The 24721-nt window shown below is 41.9% G+C and overlaps 1 protein-coding gene across 1 annotated transcript in view; it reads right to left on the bottom strand.

The window, feature by feature from the left end:
• Positions 1-706: 706 nt before the first annotated feature.
• USO1 (USO1 vesicle transport factor) overlaps positions 707-24721 on the bottom strand; it is a 37497-nt gene continuing 13482 nt past the window's right edge. The window contains exons 6-25 of the mRNA XM_019472087.1: positions 23124-23226; positions 22926-22981; positions 22164-22284; positions 20213-20391; positions 19285-19425; positions 18363-18451; positions 17462-17616; positions 16998-17209; positions 16119-16139; positions 11842-11952; positions 11048-11166; positions 10474-10655; positions 9373-9494; positions 8209-8347; positions 6753-6916; positions 6068-6157; positions 5205-5291; positions 3468-3566; positions 2777-2992; positions 707-1588 (exon numbers count right to left, since the gene is read on the bottom strand). Coding sequence (XP_019327632.1) covers positions 1511-1588; positions 2777-2992; positions 3468-3566; positions 5205-5291; positions 6068-6157; positions 6753-6916; positions 8209-8347; positions 9373-9494; positions 10474-10655; positions 11048-11166; positions 11842-11952; positions 16119-16139; positions 16998-17209; positions 17462-17616; positions 18363-18451; positions 19285-19425; positions 20213-20391; positions 22164-22284; positions 22926-22981; positions 23124-23226 — 2484 coding nt within the window. The 3' untranslated portion in view covers positions 707-1510. The remainder of the gene's footprint in view (positions 1589-2776; positions 2993-3467; positions 3567-5204; positions 5292-6067; positions 6158-6752; positions 6917-8208; positions 8348-9372; positions 9495-10473; positions 10656-11047; positions 11167-11841; positions 11953-16118; positions 16140-16997; positions 17210-17461; positions 17617-18362; positions 18452-19284; positions 19426-20212; positions 20392-22163; positions 22285-22925; positions 22982-23123; positions 23227-24721) is intronic.

Raw genomic sequence — 24721 nt, 5'->3', positions numbered from 1 at the left:
AGGGAGAGAGGGAGGAACAGCTTTCTGGGGCCCGCATGCTTCGGCCCTCATTCTTGGATTTTGCATAGAAAAAGAAGGTGGACAGGCAATGCCTGTGAGCTGCTTGCTCACAGCTCCTTGTTGATGTGCAGTGTTCAGCAGAAGGCAAGTCACATTGCAGATAAGAACCAGGTCATGTTGTATGGAAGTAAGTCCCCCACAGACACCTAGTATTTCTGCTCCTATTCTACCACTGGTTCTCGTCCTTGCTCTTTTCCCCCCACTTCCAAAAAAAATCTGCCCAAGGATGGAATGCAAGAGTGGAGCTTATTTAAACTACTCCTTCCAATAATTTTACGTTAAACACACACTGAGTTTTTGAGGTGACTTTGAAAAAGTCTTTCTTTCCTGGTCTTCCTCAACTTACCATTTGATTAAGGAATGATTTTATTTTTAAAAAAAAAAAAGCTCTAAGGAAGTTAAGCCGCTACTGAAGTCTGTATTGTTGAAAAACGCAAAAACTGAAGCAGCACCCCTATATACTCATGTGATGAGAGCCCGACTGGTTATAGAGAATTTTACATGTGTATTAAAATTTATTTTATTATAACAGGACAAAAGAATTAAATGAATACTAAGTGGACGTACCTATTTTTATTACCAAAAAAATGAAATTGATGCATTTACTGTATTCAGTTTTTTCTTTCAAAAATTTATCTTTTATTCACTCGTCAAGAGCCAATAAGTTATATAAATCATAGTAGTTTTCATTTCCTTACTGAAGTAGTCAACAACAAGATTTTTACTTATTTTTATGCTGACTCAGTAGCATATCAGATCTTTAGAAAGAGCGTATTGGTCTTTGTTTTTCCATAGGGATTCTTCTTAAAAACGCTACCTTTCTTCCACGTTATTAGCATAGCGTTGCGGTTCCCCCCGGGAGGTTCCAAATGCAGCCATATCAGGTGTCAAGGCACTCGACGCTGTGCAGGTCCATTCGCACCTAGAGAACCAGCCCACGAGGCCGGCAGAGCGGCCACCGCACACCGCAACCACCCCAAGCCTTCCACCTCGCCACTGCCCTTCAAAAGAAGCCATGAATTACACTTAAGCTCCATGCTGAAGGCAGGGGCAATGATTCCATTTGACAGGTGTTAAACCAAATGCTTTTGTATTTAATTATGTTAAAGAGTTCCAGAAGGTTAAAACCATAGACAAATGCACAGAACTTCCGTCAATGACAATGAACTGAGGCAGCAACATTGTCATCCCCATGCTTTAAACAATGTCTAAAGCAACTTCTAAACAAGTACAATTTGGGCTACTCATGTAGAACTTAAACAGTGATTTTTGTTTGCTTTACCTAGTATGAAGGGTTTTCAAACACTTCAGTAACTTAGAACTAGTCTCACGGTTGCCATTTTCCCATCTGCTTCTCATAAGCAGATGTTTTGCTTTGTATACCAATAATAGAATTTTTTTCCCCCAATAACAACGCAATCTAGTTTTCATGGTAACACACAAAAGCATTCTAGTCTTGCTCCTCTTCATCCCCATCCTCATCTTCATCGCCTTGATCTCCAGATTCAATATCATCTTCATCTTCAACCTGAAATTAAGAAAGATCTGTTGTGAGCAGTAACATCCCTTACTCTGATCAAACCTTTTGAAGGCAAAACAAATGCTGAGGGAGTGGAAAGTAAGTATACAGCTAACCTAAAATTATCATGCTGTATCAATTAGCTTTTGATAAAGTCAACTATAGTTTTGTAAAGTCACACAGTTTTTAACTTCTCTGCTAAGGATGGCTGACTACTGGGAACAACAGCCTCCATTCAGCACCATCAGTTCTGCCCTGCACGTTCGAGTAAGCAACTTCATATGCGCTGCTGTTTCCCATAGAGTTGCGTGAACTAAAACCCACAATTCTTCACCAGATAGGCTGAGGAGGAAAACATGTCTGTCCAGTGCTTTGCAATTCCACGAGTTAAGCTGCTAATGTCTTCCAGGGTACTTTCTCCCTATTTAAGTCTTTTAAAAGTCAACAGACTCAAAGATTCCTTGGCTACACTTACAGGATCTACACTTGCTACAAATACTTCTCAATACAAATAATGCCTCCGCCCACCACAGACTCTTTAAAACCCTATTCCTGCAGCTGAAGCTAAACCAGATGACTGTTAACTACCAAAATCTAACTTCCTTTAAGAAGGATTGCATGAACGACAGAATGATTGTCTCCCAGTAGGAAACCCAGGCTCTAGCCTGGTGTTCAGCCACAACAACTGCAGCACAACAGCTAGTTAATGTCCACTTTAGTGTCACACGTCCAGCTGCGAGTCACAAGGATTCTTGAAAGCAACTGCCCAGACAGTTTGCAGCGCTGCTTAAGAAGCGGACTAAAGCTTTCTAGTTATCACTCGTATTATCTGTGGAACAATCCCTTAGGATTCTAACGCGGCCATCATCTGCTTTCTAGTTGGCAGCCAGGATAAGCTGCAGCAAGGCCAGGCACGTGGTCAGGTATCATTCCAGACACATACATGACAAGTAGTTTTCCTCACAGGAGTTTGGCAGGTACCTCTCAAATCCCTACGCTGAACACTTCTTTCAAGGGGCAGTCCTCATCTTTGATTGGTGGCTGCCAATATAAGTTCAGAAAGCAACTCTGGTAGATTCAACAGCCCTGTATTTATAGAAAGATGCCTCACCAGCCTTACTGGATCAAGTATTGCCATACCCAGACTGCTCAGACCTGCCTGGCCCGAGAGCTCACTTGACCCATTGTTTTGCTTACCGGTACACCAAGATCCTTCAATTTGATCTTCAGTGCAGATAGTTTCTGATCCTGGTCAGCCAAAAGCACCAGAAGATCATCCTGTTCTTTCTTTGATTCTGCAACTTCTTGCTGAAGTTTACTTTTCTCATCTTGCAAGATAGCAACTGTACTACTGGATGAATCCAGGTGCTGTTTTAGTGATTCTTTTTCCTCGGAAAGGGCTTTGACTTCACTCTGGCAACAGGAAAAATCCCGCACCAAGTTATACCATAAGCACAGGAACAGCTGAAGCCTTGTTTCCTACAAACACGTTCGATACGCTACCTGTAACAGCTCCAACCCCACCAAGCGCCCTGTGGTCTTGCTCCCACACACCTCCTTACCCAAACTCCCCTTATTACCAACCAGGAGTAAGGTAGGTAGAAGTCTTAATAGTGGCTACCTTCCTCCCAGCCAAACTGGATCGTCCACGTCAGAGTAAAGCTATTTCCTAGACTGTCCTTACCAACTCTTTAAAGGCAGACAAGGCCTACATTCCCCAAATGAAAAATGAAGGAGGAGACGCATCCAGCTTCCCCTACGTAGCCTGAAACACTTAAGATGCTGAGGAAACAAACCACTTCCATCCAAAGCCTTTCCTATCGTAGAAGTCCTCCTAACTGAAGGCTGAGTATTAAGTGACTTGGTGTGGTGTTCACCCACTACCAACCTTCAGTTCTTTTATTTCTTGCTCAAGTCGTCCCTCCAATTCAGAGTTGTTTGCTGCTGTTGCAGCGCTGTCTCCTAACGCAGGATCTGCAGTTGTATTCTGTGGACAAGAAATTCAGTATCAGAGCACTGATTGCCTCACATACAAAGACAGCAAGTTAAGACATTATAGAGTCAGACGTACAATTTAAAAGCATATTTTCTTCTTACAGCATAGCCAAGGTGTGGTAGTTGTATACATCCTGTGCTGCAAGGCATCAGGAAACAGATCTGTGCTTCCTGGGGTCTCAATAAATACATATGCACATGCACACAAAAAGGAGAACACAAGGCGCCACCCTTATTTCGTAGAAGTTGCACTCTAAAAAGACTGTTAGGTTTTTTCTAGGCAGACCCTGTCTATTACAGGCCACCAGCCTTCACTCAGGTGCTTCTTAAGTGCCAAAGATTTTTTTTTTTTTTTTTTAATTCAGCTAAATATCCGAATCTTTCTATGTGACTTCTAAAAACAGCAATAGTTGAGTCTCAGCCAGCCCTACCCAAAGTTACTATTTCCAAAATGCGGCAGCTGTCTCTCAGCTAAAACTGCAACATGGCACGAATTCAAGATAATTGCTTCTCCAGTTATACCACGTTTAAGTCAAAGCTCTAGGAAAAGTAAAATAGGCAGTCTGTAGGATGGCAATGAGGTGGTCTGACAACTGGTCGCAGCATGGAGCACTTGAATGTGCCTCTGCCTCATGAGCACACATGGCCAACACATGTGCAATGGCATCTTATATCAGAGCAGCTGAGACTTTTGACAGTGGAAGTGTTAAAAGCCTTCCTCTGTCAGACAATCTGTACATTAAACTAAACACTTGGTATTTTTCCCACACAAGTCCTCTTTCTTGCAATACCGAAATTAGAATTTGATGCAGAAGTCGGAACAAACCAGCCAGAAGCAAGAGTTTAAGCGAGTCGAGCTACCACAGATCAGCTACCCTCTTTTCATTATAGCAGAGTTGTCAAGCAGGGCACACAGGAGTTACCCTCGTTCTGCTTCAGCACCGAACATCACATATTGTCATCGTTTCAATTGTTTGTGAGGCCCTGCTCCTGCAGCTTTATCTGTTAGTTCTGCTGTGGAAACGTCTGTAACATTTTCATGCAACTCGTCATTTAAGTTGTCTAGCTCAACATTCACTTTCTAATGCCATTAGCTAGTTTTGAGGACACAATCGCGCTTATTTAGCTATTCTGTAAGGCTTTATTGGCTAATCTTTTCAATACACAGCTACAAAAAGCTCTGAAGCATTTGGAGGTCTGCACAGACTGATGTACCTACCATTTGCCATTCAACTGTACGTCAACTTCCAAATTGGTATCCTCAACTGTTTATAAGAATAATGATCCCTCTAACGTACATGATGTCATGCATTTGTGTCTCACAAGAGACTACTTCCTTTGATTAGGGTATAAGCTTAAAACACTGAATAGGTGGTATCCCTTTGTTCAAAAAAACCAAGGACCAATGGCCTCACAGAGCACTAACTTGACTGGAAGTCCCCTCTTCGCTCATGAAGGATTTGTCTAGGTAACACGTTACTGCGTTTAAAACACTGTTGGAATCACTTGCTGATGTGTATTCTTAAAACAAGCTTGGTTTAGGACAATAGCTACAGACAGCATAAGCAGGAAAGCGAAGTCTTCAAGATCTAGTCCCCAAAGAGAAAATAAGGAACTTTTTCATTGGTACCATTACTTGTAGCTTTTGATTCTCAATCTGAAGCTTCGAGATTTCTGCAGACTGTAGTTCTATCTGACTCCTGAGCGTTTCTAATTCCTTTGGGAAACAAAGACAAAACATACTTTTAAGTTAATTTGATAAAGCAAGGTAGTTATTCACAATAAATTTCTCTTAAGTTAAATGCTACCAGACTAACTGCTTCATACTAGCATACATCAGAGAAAAGCTGCATCCCTCTCTCAATGAGAGCACAGCAACCATTTCTCTAGAAGACAAAACTAGTCAGCAACATGCACCATTTTCCGCCCTGCTCTTACGAACTCTTTTCTGTGGAATGCCCAACCAAGGCACCTGTCCGAGCCTCAGTCATGTTTATAAGTGTTTCACACCACTAGCGTTCCCATTAGCATCCTCTATGCATTACCATTCTTGGTGCAGAAACCCATAACCACCTACCAATCCAGGCATTATTAGTTCTCTAATCAGAGAAACTCTGCTAGGTATTTTTTGAGCAACAGCTACCTTAAATTACTGAATCTGCAGATATTTAAAACACTTACTGAATGCTGTACATCTAATACCTGGAAGCTTTCATATCAACATTTAAAGATACGTTTTGCAATGGATAAACAGATAGTTTTTGCAAGTCTGAAGAGTCAGCTGAAGTGTCTTCTGCTGGCTCAAACCTGCTTAGCAAAAACAACTGATTCTTTTCTGGATCCATAATCTTGATGCTCCGGGATTAGTACCACACCATTAAAAACATCAACTTGTTCAGGAATCGATGCTCCTCCCTGAAGTTTGACAAAGCTCCCTTCCCATCCCGAGCTACCACTGTTCACTGCAGCTTCGCTGAAATACCGCAAGTTCACCTTCTGTAGTTCATTATTGTGCTCCAAGCCACCAGACTTGCTGGTCTGCAAAGACTGCTCTGTTGTTCCCACTTCCAGCTGTGAAGACATCTGTAATAGCAACAGGAAAATCAGCCATAGAACTAGACAGACTAAGTAAGTCATGTTGTCAGAACACAAAGCAAACTGTGTGCTTGCATGATCAAAGTTCCCAGCAGAGAAGGTCCAAACAGGCTAAGTAATGCATGTTACAAAGCTCTCCAATTACATGAGAGCAGCTGGACGGTCTCTAAGGTGGGTGCAAAAGCATTCACCAATTCAAATGCAGAAGACATGCACAAAATATGAGAAGCATGCATCATCCTGCATTTTGACAAGCAGGCCACCAAACACAGGCCACCACAAATATGTCTTACCCCCACTAAGCTCCTAGGAAACGCCTACTGTTTTTTCCCACCCAAAACATGCTAAAAAACACTGATTCTACAGGACAACATGTCAGCTGCGCAAACTACTCTTGGGCACAGTGTGAAGCAGAAAAGGCTCTGCTGAAGCCATCTCCCACCTTACTTCCTATTATCAGCATGCGATCAGCTATGGTTGCTTGACTCCCATCATAATGAGGACATCACAGCTTAAGGCAAATTACATTTGAAAACAGGAATTGGAAGCTGCATCAAGTTCTGCTGAGACAGTGAGCGCTTACCAATTTTTCAATCACAGAATCCTTTTCCCTTAACTGCCCTTGCAGCAGCTCATGCTTGTTTTTCCATTCTTCCAACTCCTCTTTCAATTTGCTCGCTTCTTCCATCTGAATGCCATTCATCTGAAACGTATCACTGTGGGAATTATGATGCTGAGCGTCCTTTCCTAGAGGACAGAGTTTATAACAAAGGTCACAAACACCAACATCATTTTGAAGTTAGCTTCAAACACACCAATTACAGTATTTATTGCCCATCCTCCTCCCACCCCGCAGGGCAATACAAGCACCAAAGCAGAGCATGTAAGAATTCTCTATCAAAAGCTGAATAAAGAACTCTAATTTGCTGTTCCTTCAAGTACATATTTGTGGCTGCACCTGCACCCTGCTTCAGTCTTTCAGTTCATCGAAAATAAGTTCATAGACAAATTATGCTCTAGAGGAAGGACAATTGTTTCCTTACATATTTTTAATCGTAAATAATCCTGAAGGCAGAATTACTTTTTGAAATCATGTCATATCCAGCTTATCAGGCATCTTGACCTTGGAATAGCTTGAATATACGGTCCTGATTTAAGCATTCAGTTAGCAATCTCTCTAGTGATAGTAATAGGCCTCATCTTGCACATCTGCCATACCACAGTTCTTCCCTAATTCATGCTTTCATTCACAGACCCAAACTTCAGCACACACCATGGCCCATCTGTTTGTGTTCTAAGTCTGAACAGGCAACGACTATTTTGGAGTAACTTAAGAAACAAAGGTATAGAAAGCCTCTACTGGCAGTTCCCTGGTAGCCAACGGTTCCTACAAGCAAGCTTCAGCTCTTACCCCTCACCAGGCACACCTGCTGGAAAGTAGCTAGGGTGACAAGGAAGGGCTTTGGCTTTTCATCGTGGGCAACCGAAGTGATACCGGGATCAGGTCAGAAGCTATTGCTAATCACGGTATTTCCATGCGTCCATCTAAGTGAACTGTCTGGACTACAGCGGTCTTCTTCAGGTGCTTGTTTTCCCCCTAAGCCGGCCTACGTGGCAGACAGGCCCCAGCTCAAGCACTCAAACAGATCTCGCAGAAAACGGTACTATTATTTCAGGAGACCCAAGACTTAAGCGCAAAGCAAGAACAAATTATACCTCGTTCACATTTTCAAGCTGTCCTCTTGGTTCTCACTGTGCTTTATTCTGTAAGTTTAAAGGCACTTAAAGCCAAACCTAGTATTTTTAGATAATGAAGCAAATCTGATGCTTAAACAAAATTGTTTGCAATGCTCAACATCAACTTGAAAAAAGTGTATTTTATCTCTACGGGAAGTTTTCATATGCTGCAGAACATACAACAGCATGCCTGAAGTGATAGAAGGCTGTCTGCAGGAGCTGTTCCGTAGCTTGCCATAAATCACACAAGGTCTTTGCAGTAGCAAGATTATTGTTTATTTTTCTTTCTTTCTGAAGCCTACCTAGCTGTACTTTAAGGAGATTATATTGGTCCTTATGCTGTTGGATCTGCGACACTTGCTGTGTAACTGTTGCTTGAAGCTGTTCATTTTGAGATGTTAAAGTGTTAATTCGTTGTTTTAATTCATCAAGCTCCTGGTCCTGTGAAAGGAAAGAAAAGGCACTTAGAGTAATAGCACTTCTGAATACAATACTGTCAGGAAGGCAAATAAAGAAAGAAAAACCTTAACTGCACCATTACACACTACCGGTTAGTGACACTGTCAGTGCTACCTGTGACAGATGAGCAGAAAAGCCTCATGCAAACCTACATAGCTATTCCTAGGAGAAAAGCTTGGGAAAGACAGAAGCAGCCTCTCGCACCAGACCAATGCCTTCCGAATCTTTTGGAGGAGACCTCCAGCATCCCCACACCAGGGACAACAGGAGAAAGAAAAAGGAAATACATGAAATCTGACGATTGTAGTTTTTCTCCATCACACTGAAGCCTGCACGCATTTGGTCCACTTCAAGAGTCTTTAAAGAAGTCGTGGTAATTGCAGTCATCACATGTTCAATAAAGCCTCACTGGCAGTTCAAAAGTGCCCCTTAATTCCACACGTACACTATATTCTGTGTCCATTCCAGATCCCTGAACTAAAAACACCTGCTTCAGTTCCCCATTAGCTATTTAAGTTAATTAGCTTTGCTCCTCTAATTCTCTGTCTAAGCTGTGGCAACAAAACAAGTGAACTACTGTGGGGAAAAAAAAAAAGTTTTTGAGAGTCCAACCACAGCAGGTATACCCAAACTTGACTGACAAACTTCATTTCTTCATTCAGCCACATTTCATCTGTCATCTTTGCAAAGGTGAGAGCACAGAACTGAGAATTACATCTCTTTGTGAAGGGCTGCAAGTTCTCCAGTTACTCATTTGAAAAGAAACAGTTAAACACAGGGGAAGAGCAGATGTACCCCAGGAAAAGAATTGAACTTATCCAGTGATCTAAACACTGACATTTCAGTCGAACCAGAAGTTGGCTTAAGTTTTTTTAAGAAGTGTTTCTGCATTGCTAGATTCCTTGTTACTTGTTTTGGAACAGTGGGTATCAAACTGCACTGTGGTACCTCTGAAAGGCAGAGTAAAGAACTTACGGAGGCATGTGTACAGTGTAACTCCCTCTTACCTGCTCTCTAATGACTTTTTTGTAGTGAGTCACGATGTTGTCATGCTGTTCCAATGTCTTCTTGACCTCCTCCTCCTTTTTATCTTCCTCACTGGACTTGTAAATAGCTTTACTTATGACACCTGTCAAAAAAGTTTCTGTCAACTAAAGCCCAGTTCACATATCTTTTTTTTGTCTTCAAAACAGTCTCACAGCCTCACTCAGTTTAACTGAGTTCATGGCATTAGAAACTCAACCTGCACTTCAAAAAAGGCAATTGTCACAAACAGGCTTAAGAAAATAGGAAACGACAATTTTTTTATAGCAAGGCTTGCACACTTACTGCTTTACACAGTTTCAGAAAAGCAAATGGCTGTTTTGAGTGCTTCCTATCAGAAAAGGTGTGGTTTTACTTGCATTATGGCTCCACTACAACTGTTGCCCAAGTCGTTGTGCAAATAAGTGAAAGACTTAAGACTACAAGGGCAACATGCAGATGAAACGTGACTGGGCAAAGCCATCTTCACTGTTGCTGGCTTCAAGGTTCTCTCCTTCTCTAGACTGATTTAAGTCGGGCAATATTAATAAACAGGACATTAGTTAGCTGTTAAGGATGATGACAACCTGTCTCTTTTGTGAAGGACAGAAAACACTAAAGAAAGTTCCTATCATTTTCTAACAAGCCAGGAAATTCAGCATTCATAATCTTTCTTAATGAATCAGTTAGAAACAGCAAATACCTAGATTGCACACTTCCACAAATAAAGCTTCTGTGACCATCGGTGTGTGCCCAATACTTTAGTCTCTACGTGAGCACAGGTAAATACACCTCTTGACCATAGAGTGGTAACTCACAGCATGTATTAAGCATCACTTCACCTAAGAATATCAAGTTATCCAGTTAGTACAAGCCCTGATTATGGGCTTGTACTGGGAGTATTTTCACTAAATACCTGAACTGCAAGCTTGGGTATATGATTACTTACAGCTATTACTGTAACATGTTTTTCAGAATACTCCATTTTACTATCATCGCACTTTTAAAAGGGTTACATTCAGCACATTCGGTAGTTCAGTCATCGGTGCATCACAAAAACTACAGAAATGAGCGTAACATCTCACCTTCCAATTCCTTTACAAGCTTGGTAAATTCATGATCAAACATCATGTGGTCTGGGCTAGAAAAACTAGGCTGTGGTTTCTGAGCAGCTCTGGAATAAAGTTCATGTTTGCTAATGAAGCCAAGCTTCTCAATGAAGTTCTCCCTGCCAATCCTCTTCTCGATCAGCTGTTTCAGCTTCTCTCTAAAAGGAAGAGACAAATCAATCACAGTGCAACACTTGAAAAGTAACCAACCCATCCTTCCCTCAAGGTGGTTTTTGCAGTTACAACTCTGATTATCTGTCTCAAGTCTTAACCGCACTAGATGCCTCGCATTCAAGATGCAATTTTTCAGTTGGCACTGACATGTGTTCTCAGCCCAGGAATACACAGGTTAGGAGGACCTATGCAAAACAACCGTCTGCTTGCCTAGCTAGAGGTGGGTCAGTTATTTTTCATCCCATAAGGAACGCGCATAGAAAACACCAAACCAAATATTCTCAACTGCACCGCCTCAGTTAAAAGCCTCTTAAACCACCATCTGCCCTTCACAGAACCTTTCCCTACAGACCTCTTATTTCTACACGATACTTACTTCCTGTAATTTTCAAGGGAATTGTCATTGTAGTAGATGGAAATGCCAAGCAAAAGTGCACACAGGCCTTGGACAAGCTGCTCCTCTTCTCCAAGGTTTTCAGCTATCTGCCCTGTGAGCTAGAGCTCTCATTAAGGATATTTGAGATATTTCATAAGCACAATACATGTAACATACTTCTCCCTGTATAAATTCCCAGTTAAAATTATTTTCACATGTAAAACCAAGCTTGATTAGGAAGTAGGCAAAATAGCTGATGAAACCCTCGCAAAGCTAGCTCCTATTTTGACGTACTTGGATTATCAGTGGTTTCCCCGAAATTTATTTTCTCAGTTACTGTCTCCTTAACCAAAGAGATGTAATTGTTCCAAAACAGACATTCAGTTTAGATAAGGTGACAGTTTAGCCTTATGTACTTTAGTCAGATTTTTTCCTGAAAAGCTAGCATAGAAATAAGCTTCAACAGGCATAGGAAATATTCTTCCTACCTCTTGGGTATAAGCGTAAGTCACACTAAAAATATCAATGAGCTTGTCGCAATAAAAAATACACTTCGCTGGCACAATGACATAGCTTTCCGCTGTACTTGAATTTACATGCGCATCCTACAGACAGGTCAGCATACACAGAGCAACTGTCAACAAAAGGCTGGTTATATCTCTTGCCCCAGTGCATTTTCTTTTGTGTCATGCAGTATCCCTGCAAACTGATCTAGATAAACATATAACTTGAACGTGAATAATCCAAGTAATTTCTAGGCAAGCGGTTCTTCTTGGCAAGCAGGTCAAGGATACAAAAGGTATATTGGCTGGATTGTGAAGGAAGTGGGTGACAGCAATCGAGCAGTTGCTTAGCCAAGTGCAAAGCAACATCAGTAGTCCAACCCTGGTCTGTACTTTGCTGCCCTGAAAAGAATAAACCCCCCCATCGTTATCTTTCCACAGCGGATGACTAATACACCGAAAAAAGCTGTACTCGATTCAGAACTCACCCACTTCGACCTCATCATTTGGAAAACAACAAATCAAGTCTTAGAAAATACCCATTCGTTAGTTACTGAACACAGCTTTAGTGCTTAGATGAAACTAAGTATTAAACCATTCATATTTAACTGTTTTCAGAGCAAAACAACAAGCAACACAGATGTGAAATATGACTCATTGCAAATTAGCACCAATATAAAATCATAACAAATTAGTTCTGCATTTATAATTAATACTAGGGTGACATGAAGGAACATACACACAAACCCTGTAAAGAAGGAACAAGGTGTAAATTAAGTCAGGTAAGGATTCCCTGTAAGAGATGCATCACTAAGACTTCCCCTGCTGATTAAAAATTGCCATGTGTTCCTAATATTATTTTCTAAGTAAAGCAAGATTATACTGGAGCAGCTTTTGATTCAGACAATACGCACATTAAGCCAGCAAGAGGAATGCTAACTGCAGTATTTTTTTTTGTTAACTAGGGAAAATTATTTTTCATCTGCAAATTGGCTGTGTTCTCAATTCTGTCCCCCTTGTCTTTGCTGCAGATATTGTGGGCACGGCAGTGTTAAGACAGGCATACATCTCTTCCAATAGTCAACGTTCAGAAGGCAACCAAGAAAAACCTTCCCTGCATGTAAAACTAAACTTCACACAAGCACCTAATAAATTGGGTAAAGTAACTGCAACCCAAAGTCAAGTCTCGAAGGCAAGATGAGGCATACAGAACTGCTGGGATATCTTCAAAAGGGGGCAAGAAAATACACTGGAACGAGTGGTCACAGGGATCAAGACGAGGGAAAAGAGACAAGTATTCATCAACAACAAAGAAAGAGTCTGTGCTTGAGAGTTACCTGCGCTTGAGACATTGAACTTCCATCCTTGCCTCTGATAACCCCTATGCTTTAGAACTGAAGGCAGTATTGTTTTTAACTCTAGCTAAGCGTTACCAAAAAAAAAAAAAAAGCCCCCCAAGGTCTTTGAATAAGCCAGTTGGCCCATTGAAACAGCCAGTGAGCAGCAGTCTGGCAAGAAGCTCTTCTGTAGCAGGCTCGCAGCTACCCAACTGCTGCTGCGGGCCACAAGACAGACAGGAACTGAGTCTAGCAACTCTGGAAGAAAATGCCAAGCTCTGAGGAGACTGCCTTCAAGGACTTTGTTCTGAGGTGCTGTGATTTGCTGCAGTGTATCACCACCACAAAGATGAAATAATCGCCTTAAAGGAGGAGAACAGAGGTTACAGATATCGAGACTCTAGCAGCCATCCCTAATGCGGCACACGTAGGAAAGAGAGCGTCTGGCCCTTTTTCATCATTATCACCATCATTACTTCCGGAGACCCAAGTGAACAATGTCAGAACAGCAGAGAACACAGCCATCACCACCAACCACGCAGCACCTGCCTGTTGTGTTTCACAGTGAGTACTACGTGCCCTACTAGCAATCATTGTTTAGTCTTTGCTATAGGTTTGTCTGCAGCTTTGTTGTGACCCTGTCGTGCTCTTGTATTAACACACAGATTATCTTCCTTGCTGCTACCCTTCTAGCTGAATGCCACAACTGGTTTCCACTGACCTAGACCTCACTGCAAACGGCCTAGTCCCCAAACTCTATTATCCTCTTGCCCTCTCCTTTCCTCCGGACTGGCTCATTTAGCTTTCCCCATCACCATTGTGCATTTCCCCTGCCCACCTTGCACTTGGTCATTAATTAATGACTTGCATGCAACACAACACTTTCAGATCTCTGCTCATGAAGTGACATTTATTTCCAAGACAGTCTAATGACAAGACACGTTTAAGAGATTCACTAGCGTGTAGCAGGTTTACCCACAAAGGCAAGACAGAATGCCGGAAGAGCTGTCTCACCACTTTCTATTACCCACTAGGTAAGGCTAAGAACTGCGTTCACACTCCAGTCTTCAGGTGAAGCATGAGTTAAGACACAAGGTGACAAATCATAGGTCTTACAAGCTCATACAGAAAATCACTTGCCACTCCACATTGGTGTAGCGAACTACAAAAGTATTGTCTTGTCAAGCAGCTTAGCTGGAGAACCTGCTGACCACAGAGGCCCTTCCTGCTATACTGAAGCCTCTAGACAGGCGATTTGCTTCCTCATTGCCATCTCACAGAACTACAGGGTCACTTAGGTTGAAAGGGACCCTGGAAATCACCTAGGCTGTACCCTGCTTTAGCACGAGACCGCTGTAAAAGCACCAATTTTGCCCAAATTACTTCCATATTAGATGCAGTAACAGCCTCATGACATGGCGAACTGTGTAACTTAACCTGCCCCAGAAACCCCTTTGGGGAAACATGACCCTAACGCAGCAGCGCTGAAGGATGTCATTGCATCCACTGGATGGATGGAGCGTCCACCCTCCACACTTGCAGCATGCCCCCACCTGCAAGTACCATTATGCAACGGACAGGGAAACTGCCCTTTTTTCCCCACTCATGGCTCCTCACACCTCAGACTGCTTCAAAACCGCCGGGAATACCTTTTCCCCCAGTCCTTCTGCTCTAGAGGGAGAGCTATGACCCTCCCTATGCTCACCCTTAAAATCTCTAGCAAACCTGAGAACAGGCCACTCGGCTTGACCAAGTCCACCAAGCTCCTATTTCTACAAATGCCAGACTTGGCTACACTTAACCGCTTTAATTGCTGACAGTCTGCATTTAATCCCCCAGTAACTACCCACGCTACACTGCTTTCACCTTTCTGGAATAGACAAAAGTTACTTGGAGTGACCAGAATCAGTCCAAGGAAGTTAAAACTTCAGACTGCATAATTACTGACAAAATGGCTGCAACACCCATTATCTGCGCAAAGACACCAGTCACGCCAACTTACTATTTGTCCAAAGATCGAGTCAATTCTCCCCAACTGAACAAAAAGAAATGCTTGCTTCAAACAGAACAAACAAGCAACACTAGAAAACCTTTTCCCCTCACTTACATTTACTAATACTGGCTCTTATTGTCCCAACACTATTAGCCAGTTCATACGCACTGGGAATAACCACTGTAACTGGCAGTCTTGCCCTACAGCACATTGGCAGACCTCGTGCTTCTTGAAGAGAACGCTGGTAGAAGAGTCTCTTACCTTGTCAGAAACGCAAAGTTACTTTTGCTTGTGTGACCCAGCATTTACAGCACACATTATCTGCTGGAAGCAGTCGCAAACCACATTTATTCTCAAGCACTGCATGCTATTCTGAGGTCAAATTAACATGTTCTGCCTAAGGATTTCCACACAGTCCAAAACACCCTCTCTAAAAAATTACAACAACAAAAAAAAACCACCCACACAGCTATTTTCTAGACATACCATGATAACACTTACTGTGACAGATGACAGCTCTCCATGGCTGCTGTTCTACAATTCAGGGTTGGTAACAGTACAACCCCACCCCTCAGGACAACCGTGATGAATGTGGTAAATAAAGCAGACAATTCCACAGCAGTGGTATTTCAGAATTGTTTTTTCTGCTGCTGATAACCAACTTAGCAGCGCTTTAAGTAACACAGCCTCAAAGTCAAACAACTCACTTCAGGGGTCATTTGCTAGTAATGAGATCCCTGCTATTCACAACTAGTAGCTCCAAGGTTAAAACTTCTGCTGGTAAGTAGAACATACAAAGCGGCTGAAAGGCGGGTTAAACACAGTTTTTCTTTTAGCAGTCAGGAAATCAGCAGCATGTTCCCACTTCAGATTGTACCAGCTGTTTGCTACAGGCCAGTCTGAGAAAACAGCATTTCTAACAGTTTTAATTTTTCTTGCAAGAAAACACATCTGTTAGGTGAACAGATGGTGAATGAGTCCGCCCCACTGGAGAGAAAGCACCCGTGCTACCCAAGATGTTTATCCCATAGTTTTGTGGAACACCCCCAGAGAATCCCCTGGAGACACAGAAAGAGCTTGTTATGCTAGGAAAAAACCCAAACCCAACTGCAACAAAGCTGTAAGTGGAAACACATCAAAAAGCAGTTAAAGAAAACCTGCCCAGCAAAACCCAAGACAAGAGGAAAAGGCCTACTTTTGGCAAGAAAATGCCAAAGCTGTGCCAAAAAAATACATACCCGTCTGTCGATCTTATCACCCTGCAAGTTACACACATATTACTTGAGAACCTTGAAGTGGAACACATTTCAGAAACATCCCCCCAAAGTTTGAATCCCTTGTATCATTTAAGGCTAAAGATCCACAGGCAGTTTTACTGACTCAAGCTTACCTTAGACAAAAATGCCAGGAAAAAAGATAAAAAGGAGTACTGTCTATTTTCAGGTAAAGCAGATAAAAAAAGTCACATGAACGAATTCAAAATTCCAGCATTCTGCCATTATTCTCAATTGCAGGAAAGTCTAATTGCTGCCAGTTAACTAGCTCCTTATTATTACAACCATTCAGGGGAAAAGTATGCGTAACAGAAGCAAACGTCACAAGGAAGCGGGGGCTAGGAGGTGAAGTTCACTCACTTGTCATTTGCAAAGCCAGGTGTTCACGTGTTGAACAAGTTCTAAAAAGCTTTTAGCTTTGAATAGCAAAACCAACAGCAATCAATACATGAGAGCCTGGTATTTTCAAGATGTTTCAAGTTAGCAGTTACAGGTTAAATACTAACCAGGCACTTCTTCAGCCACAAAACGTGACTGGGGATCCTGCCAGTTTGCCTTGTCTTTTAAACCAAGTTTAAGGTCTAGATGCTTTAGGACCCTCTGCCTACTGAGAGTAGACAACATCAAGCAGCAATCGCTGATGAAAAAGATTTGCTGCTTTTCTCCTCCCCTTGAAGCGTAGAGTGCTTTAAGCAAAGCTTAAAATCAGTCTGCAAAAGAGAAAGAAGCCTCCTTCTCATTAAGCTAGCACTCATGTCTTCCTGCGATGCACCTGCACAAGAGCAGCATTCTTCCTGGATACCCGGAGTTTTAACCCAAAGCGGGGAGCAGTCGTTGCCGTACCTGCGAGAGGATGTTGGTGCACTGCTGGAGCAGCGACACTGGCGGGTTGCCAATGCTCGTTGCTAGCTGAACTCTCAGGAGCTGTTCTTTCAGAGTAGCGTTTTCCTGCAACGCGTGGGCCAGGGCCACGGCAGCACACCAGTTTGAGAGAGAGTCCGTGGAAAAGAGGCCCCCACAGAGCAGCTGACCAGCTGAGACAGAGTTACCTGTAGCTACCAGAACGGCCAAGAGGTACAAGTGAGATTAAAACAAGCCACAAAACCGGCAAAACATTTAAGACATCAACATACAGTTAAAACCCAGAAAAATCAAACTAGTGGAATTTTACAGGAATCGTAAGCCAAATCATCTTGCCTGGATCAGACACTTAACAGCAGATAAATAATTTTGCAAAAGACATTAGTCGATGCATTAAACATTTGTGCTAGTTCACAACTCACCGCAGAGACGTTAGGTTTGCATACCGTCAATAGTAGATGGCAGAAGCGTTGAAACAATTTCTCCTTGTCCTTTTTGGTTTTTGTACAAAAAGCACTGGAAACAATAGAGAACAGCACAGCGTAGCACAAAAGGCTGCCTTTCGTTTACCATGGACATCAGAAGTACTACAATTGCAGGCCTGTTTGGAAAGGCAAGAGAAAAACCGTTAGGACAAAGTTGTGAATGAAGACAACCACAGATACACAATTTGGAGTGTATTCTCCAGGTAAGGAAAGAGACTTTTGCCTACTTCATCTATTACCATTTCAAACATTTGAGTAAAACCTTTGATTTTAGTACCAAAGTTTTTCAGTTAGTTAACACACAAAACAGTAGATTCGTTATACCTGACTGCAACGAGCTAGCGTTCCTCCGCAATGTTTTCATTCCCCATTGAGTCTCCTGCTGCTCCCTGCTAGCTTCAATAATACTGTAGAAGATGCCTCATAAGGCCATTAGCAACTTGTAATACAGAATGCTCTTCTTCTACCCTCACCCTCATATTCAAATGTTGAGGTTAAGATCTCATTAAGCTAACATTTGCTGTTCCCCAGTCTGAGAAAATATCAGTTGCCTGCCTATTTTCCTAGCCTCTAAATCCTTTTGTAGACTGGCTGACAGCTCGTCCCCATCTAGGAATTTCTCAACTATGGCTCATTCACTTTTCAGGTACCACATAACAAATAAAATCAGTTCTAGGCCTTATCGCTGTGGAAACACACCTGACACCTTCATGCTGTATCTAATACACCCAATGTCAACTTGAAGCTGTTGCTCTGTATCATAATTCCAAACTCTGAATTTAAACAATCCTTTGGATTAGACTGCCATTGCCCATACCAATACATCATTACCTAACACAGTTAAACACTTTTCTTCCTCTACCTTGGTGGATTAGAAGGTGCATTTACAGAGGCAAAGTAGTCTTGATTCATCTGGCATCCTCGAATGACCTCTGATACAGTATTAATGGTCTACAGAAAGGGCAGGAAAAAAATATTACACGGATAGTTAAATGTGAGCCGTAATCTACTATCTAGATCGCTCAAAATTATTCAAGATTACACTGACAGCTCGGTATCGAAAAAACACATACCAAGTCTCAGCATAGAGATTTATTCAATAAAACCGTTTCAAATTAAATCCAAACAACTAACAGCTGTGAAGCATGCTGAGCAAAGGTTAAGCGACAGAAAGCTCAGACGGCTTTATCGCACCCAGTTACCTCCAACTTCATTTTCTACGTCAGATCAGTTTTGCTATGACAGCCAGTTAAACTGGACATTTTAAAGAAGTCGAAAGGTGAAACCTTTTAAGAGATAAAAGAATTGGAATGGAGGTTGCGCCAAAGGAACCAGTCTACACTCAATCTACGCACATCATTTTATCAAGGGAAAAAACACCTCATCCTACACTGCTGACAAGGCTTTCTAAAAGCTAGATATCCCGCATGGTTGGAAACCTGCTGAGTCAGAGTATTTCTAGACTCTCTCAAAAGAGAAAAACAGCAACAAAAAAACCCAGCCCCAGAACAGGGAAAAACATGAATCAATTCAGTCACTCTGGGATATGCTGAAATCCAACAGAAAAAATAAGCAAATCCGAATCCTTTCTGGTTGCAGAATATAATGTAAAACATAAAAATTTATGTTGCCCACACAGGAAGCTGACATGTCTGGCATCTGAAACACTTTCTTAGCAAATACTATAATTTCACTTTGTCTCTGCAGCAACCACTTATCCCTGCAGACTCCTGCTTTCAGCCATTTAGTTGCCCCCGTCCCTACATCTATTTGCTCCCTCTTACTTCTGTCAGGATATCAGCAGGAACTCCAGTTGCCATCAGGATTGTGCAGAGCTGCTGTAACAATCCACAGTGAAACATTGCCTTCTGACAACTGCTGGTAGCACCAGGAGGATTTGTGGGAGAGACCAGTACCCGCACAAGCTAGAAAAAGAGAAACGTTTATATGTGAAGAGGGCCCACAACCTTCTGAAATGCAAAACAAAACGGATTTACCCATTTGAAGTTTAGCCATGAAATAGAATTGCTCCTAAAAACGGAGATAGAAGACAACAATTAAACAGCACGTTCATCTTGTTACTACGTATGGCCATTTGATTTTGAGTTCAGTGAAACCCTCTAAGATCTTCAAATATCTGACTCCATTGCAAACGTTGTAACCAAGTGATGAGAAATCAAGCTGTAACTATTCTATTAGTTGGCTCACCATTTGTCAGAACTACATTTCCGAAAGCGAGTCACTGCTTTCATCATTAATGTTCGGCTTCCACACAAAGTGCCACAGAACAGGAAAATCTGATTTCATTTTTTTGGAGGGGTGAGCAGAAGGGAAGACGCCCAACAATCAATAATTATGAACCCATAGCGAAGGCAGCTACTGGAACTCAGTTAATGCACCATAGCCATACATGAATTCATACGGGAGGATTCTTTACATAGAACACCCCTAATTATGTATTTAACTCAAATCACTGTTACATCTTAAGTTACATGAAACGAAGTTATGTGATATGCCAGCCATGACAAATTCACAATTAGGCAATAGTATTTGTGCTGAAAGCAGTACATCTCGTGAATGTTGGTCGCTAATTCTGAGCTAAAGACAACACGTGGATTCCGCGGTTAACTGTTACGTTACACTTACTCTTCATTGCAAGAGAGCCGAACAAGCGTTGACATCGGTACTTAGGAGTTAGATGAAGTGTTTTACCTGCAGCATTAGGTGAAGATTAGTTACTTTCTGTGCAGACCACCCACAGTTGTCGTCTCCAACTTCAAACCAAGGCTTCATACGCTGAATGTATGAACCTTCTTTGAAGAAATTCTGATTGGAATTATTGTTCTTCAACAAGTTTTGTAATAGGAGGAGACAGTCTTCCACTACTATTCCTGGTGAAATAAAAAACCGAAAGATTATTCAAAAGATGACACGTGGAAAACTAACTAGCTTCGCCATGCACTAAGTATGTTCTAGATGGAACAGAGCACACACTTCATTCTTAGCAAACGTTAGATTTGGATCAAGAACTGTGAACCTCATGCATGAAAAAATAATCAAAAGTCACTCTGAATTACATACACCGATGTTGATCCAGCATATTTCCAAGGAAACCATAATTGTGTTTCTTCCACAAGTCTGAAGCAAAAACATTATTTCCAAAGAATATACAGTTTGTACGAGTTAATTGGGTAGGAATAGGAAGAACTTCAAACAAAGCCTCACAATCACTTTGTGTCTTGAAGTATACCTACTTCAGAGTCAGGCTACACTACTGTCTCTTTGTATTCTAAGCTCTAAAATGACGTTCCTCTTGAACTGCATCGTGATTCAAATGCAGCAGTTCTTACTGGATTACACATTCATTCTCTTTAATCACTGGCTACATCTTCAATTCATTTCAAAGCTACTTTTTGGGTTATTGTGGTGGAGAAGCAATTCTTGGAAATAGCCCTTAAAATGAGCCAATTCAAACTCAACTCCTTGGAATTGCAACAGCTTTTTGTTTTACCCTCAGGTTTTATCTGTACTGAAAAAGCACTATAGATGCTAATCAACTATGTACTCTGTGAAGAGAAAATCCTCAGACAACTCTGTCCAGAAGACAACACGAATAAAGGCAGCGTGCTTCTGGTACTGCTGGGATGCCTCCAAACCTGGACTCGACAGAAAGGATAAAGACTTACTCCTCGCACTTCTGAAAACAGACAGGCAGTGCCAGACTTGGGAGTGGGAGAACAAAGAGAGACCAGCTGTCACATTCCCCCCTCCCCACTCCCGCTGCAGAGCCACAGCTTGCAATCCAGCCCTCGGCAGGGCTGCGGACAGGAGGAATGGACACACCGGAGGAGGGAAGCAGAGAACTCTTAGCACTTAGGAATTTACATACCAAGTCTCCTAAAATTATTAACTGCCTAGAAATAGCAGCTTTGAATCAAAGGTTTGCTTAATCCTTCCATGCCAACATACCTGGAATAATTCAGCTGGGAGAGAAGCATTAACTGCCTCTGCAGCCCACAGAAAGGTCATGGAACAGGAACCTGGCTTGTTACTGAAATAGATTCCTGTAGCAAACTACTATTGGTGGTAAACTCATAATGTGTTGCTAATAAAAAAAAAAAGAGCACTTAAGTGCTGCATTTTTTTTGCTAATTCTTTTTTTATCCTTTTCCCTCCCCCCCGCAACAGGTAAATGATTTGGCAAGGAGCTGACCAGAAAACTGAAGTTACTAGTGAGGCTGAAGAAACTCAGCAAGCTGTTACTTCCAGCCACTCCAAGCATCCGAGGATCTCGCAGGAGGAATGCAGATGCTTAACTCTGTAAGTGACAAATGCAGCATACGCATATCTGACACTGCCATTCAAAGTATATACATTCACAGACCTAAGCCAAACAGGAACACACAATCTCATGCACACATGCTCAGAGAAATTAACTGATGTTTTATCGAAATATCTCAAGACTAGTTTTCAAAAGATGCTGCAACCCTGCCTACTTGCTCGATCTGTTTTTGCTTGTTTTGTTACAACCAGGCTGTATGTTTTGATCCTTCTACCCACTAACCTAGCTCCAATTACATACTAACGTCAGCCTGTAAACATTGTCACCTAATAGTTTGTGCAGAAGCACAAGACTATGAATAAGTCTCAGACTTTTCTGTACCTCCATCGCTGTTTCCTTCTTCTGTTACGATATCCAGAAGTCTCTCAAAGGCATTTTCGAAGGCAACAATCTTCTGTATGGCTGCGTTACTTTTTGTCAATTGCTGTAACAACAAGACTCCCTTGACAGGTGGGGGAGAGAAGAAATTAAACTTAGTTTTACTAGAACTACATTGCTTTTCACAAGTCACAGCTCTTAGAAGGATGCTAAATCAGCAGCATAATCCTTGGCCAGAGTCAGAGGACAGAACTGCATGCCCTGCCAGTCGGCACATCTAACAAAACCCACCGTGGACATCACACAATAGGTCCCTCATGCCTCACTGCACTTCAAAATAGAAGCACAGTACTGTTAAAAAAAGATGCTATGTGGGGGGAGAGGGCGGGAACTTGTAAAGCACCTCATCGCCTCTGTATTAAGTAATTAGAGCATTTTGGTATCTGATGAGTAAAGCAGAAGAATTGAAGTGAACCTGACGAAAGGCCAAGACAAAGGTCAGCTAACATACTCTGAGAACCCTACACAAGGGTCAACGTTTGCATTAAATACACAGTAACAGTTTCCCGTTGTTATGTGAATTGTGGCGAGACATCCAAAAGCCACCCAACTCAACTGAGGAATGAAATATTCCCAATTAGCGACCACAATGATTACTTCATGCGCTTTCGTTTAACTTAAACCAAATTCTGCACCAGTGCTAAGCAACTCGATTGACGGTTACTATTTATTTAAGAGGGTAAACTGCCTTTGTTCTGTACTTACATCATTTCGTATAACCTCCCTAGAGTCTGCTAGTAAATCCATGAGTCTGGAAACACCTGCAAGAAACACATTTAAAAAAAGAGCACAGAAAAGGTGCATGTCTTAAAGACACCTTGCTCGAGACTCCTCTAGCCCCCTGCCACGATGTTAGCCGAGCTTTCAGCTTCAAGTTCATCAGCAATAAACTCAACTGCTTACCCATAGGGCTGACAAGAATTATCTGCTGCACTTGAGGTCCTTGCTGCTTTAAGAGAGATGTAAGTAGTTTCACTCCAGGCCAGCGAACGTGGAAATCAAATTCCTGCAAAGATGAAGAGGACTACATTAAGTAATAAATTCCTCAGTATTCAACTTCCTCTTCTAGACACAGTTACGAATAGACACAAATGGATAAGAAATTTCATCTCCTGTCAATTTCTTTTTTCATCCATCCTATTACAGCACATGGCCAGCAAGTCAAAACACTATCCTATTTGTGGTTCGTTCTACCTTATTGTCAGCAACGTGAACTCCCAGCAGTTTCCTTTCCTCCCTCTTCTCTGGGATAACTTTCCTAGCTATTTCTTCTTTCTAAAAACCGGTCAGTCTGATCCTCCAGGCATCAGCCCATATTACCCAGAAATCTAAGAGGGAAAGAACAGCAAGCCCTTTTGTATCTTCTTCCTATTCCCAAACAGTAACAGCAGCTTCTCTGTTAAAATTGGGTCTTGTCAGCAAGAGAAAGCTCAAGAACTAACAAGTCCATGGACAGACTTGACCAACCACAGCAAACCTTTGGGCTCCCCAGCTCAGCTCAAACTCATTCAACAGCTGATAACTAGACCCACATCTCAACTGAGTCACCTCACAGAGCTTTCTGTACTTCTAATCCTGCTGGTTTTAAAGCATCACCTTGAAGTAAGCCAGTAGATCACTAATTCGGACAAGCAGTCTTATTTTATCCCTGTTCCTAGTTACAAGTGAAAACTGAGTGTGTGTCATCCCTTCCTCAGCACCCCTACCTACCTCAGGCACCGGCCAAGATAAACGTCTCCACTCTACTTGCTGCCCAAGAGAGGTGCTAGCTATTCAATTTTCTAACCGTCTCACCAAACAGGCTAGATGGTTTATAAAGCTTTTTCTAAAACTGACTCTTGCACCGGACAAACCCTGAATGGCATGATATTGCTAGCAAAGAGGACGCTGAACTAAGGCATCTGCAGAGAAAAAGAACAGATAACTTAGAAAACACATCACAAACTTCCAGCTCTGCACAACGCTATACACGTTTTTATCAAACGACACTTCTGTGTGCAATTGCACACCAAGCTCATTTCAACAGTCACGCAGCTCCACCTATAGGTTTCACCTATCTTTAGGACAGATGCTTGCTGTTTTGAACTTGCAGAGCTCAGATTTGGATCAACAAAAATCAATAGAACCCTGCTGCAGAGTAAGACCCTAGTCTAACTTCTAACAGATACATCAATCAAGTATACCCTGAATTTTCCTAAAATACGTATTGTATTTATGCATCTCAGGAGTATATTTATAAGCCAACCTTTCACACTCACTAGTAGTTTTATAGGACTGTCAGCCACAAACAGAAGTTTCAGAAAGATAATTTTACAAACTCACTAACCATAGTCTACAAAACTGCGCTCCTGATTCGCATTTCCATCTACTGAGGCCGAAATTCAGCACTCAGGGATTAAGCCTCAGATATACTGACAAACGTTTAATACTATTGAAAGCTTGACGTAAGTTCCATACGGGAAGAGTAGAACATCATCTTTTTACTGAAGATGGATTACGGG

The sequence above is a fragment of the Aptenodytes forsteri genome, unplaced genomic scaffold, assembly GCF_000699145.1.
Source record: "Aptenodytes forsteri isolate BGI_AS27 unplaced genomic scaffold, ASM69914v1 Scaffold467, whole genome shotgun sequence".
Taxonomy (NCBI): Eukaryota; Metazoa; Chordata; class Aves; order Sphenisciformes; family Spheniscidae; genus Aptenodytes; species Aptenodytes forsteri.
The sequence above is the reverse complement of the archived record's forward strand: the minus strand, read 5'-3'. Positions and strand labels throughout refer to the sequence as shown.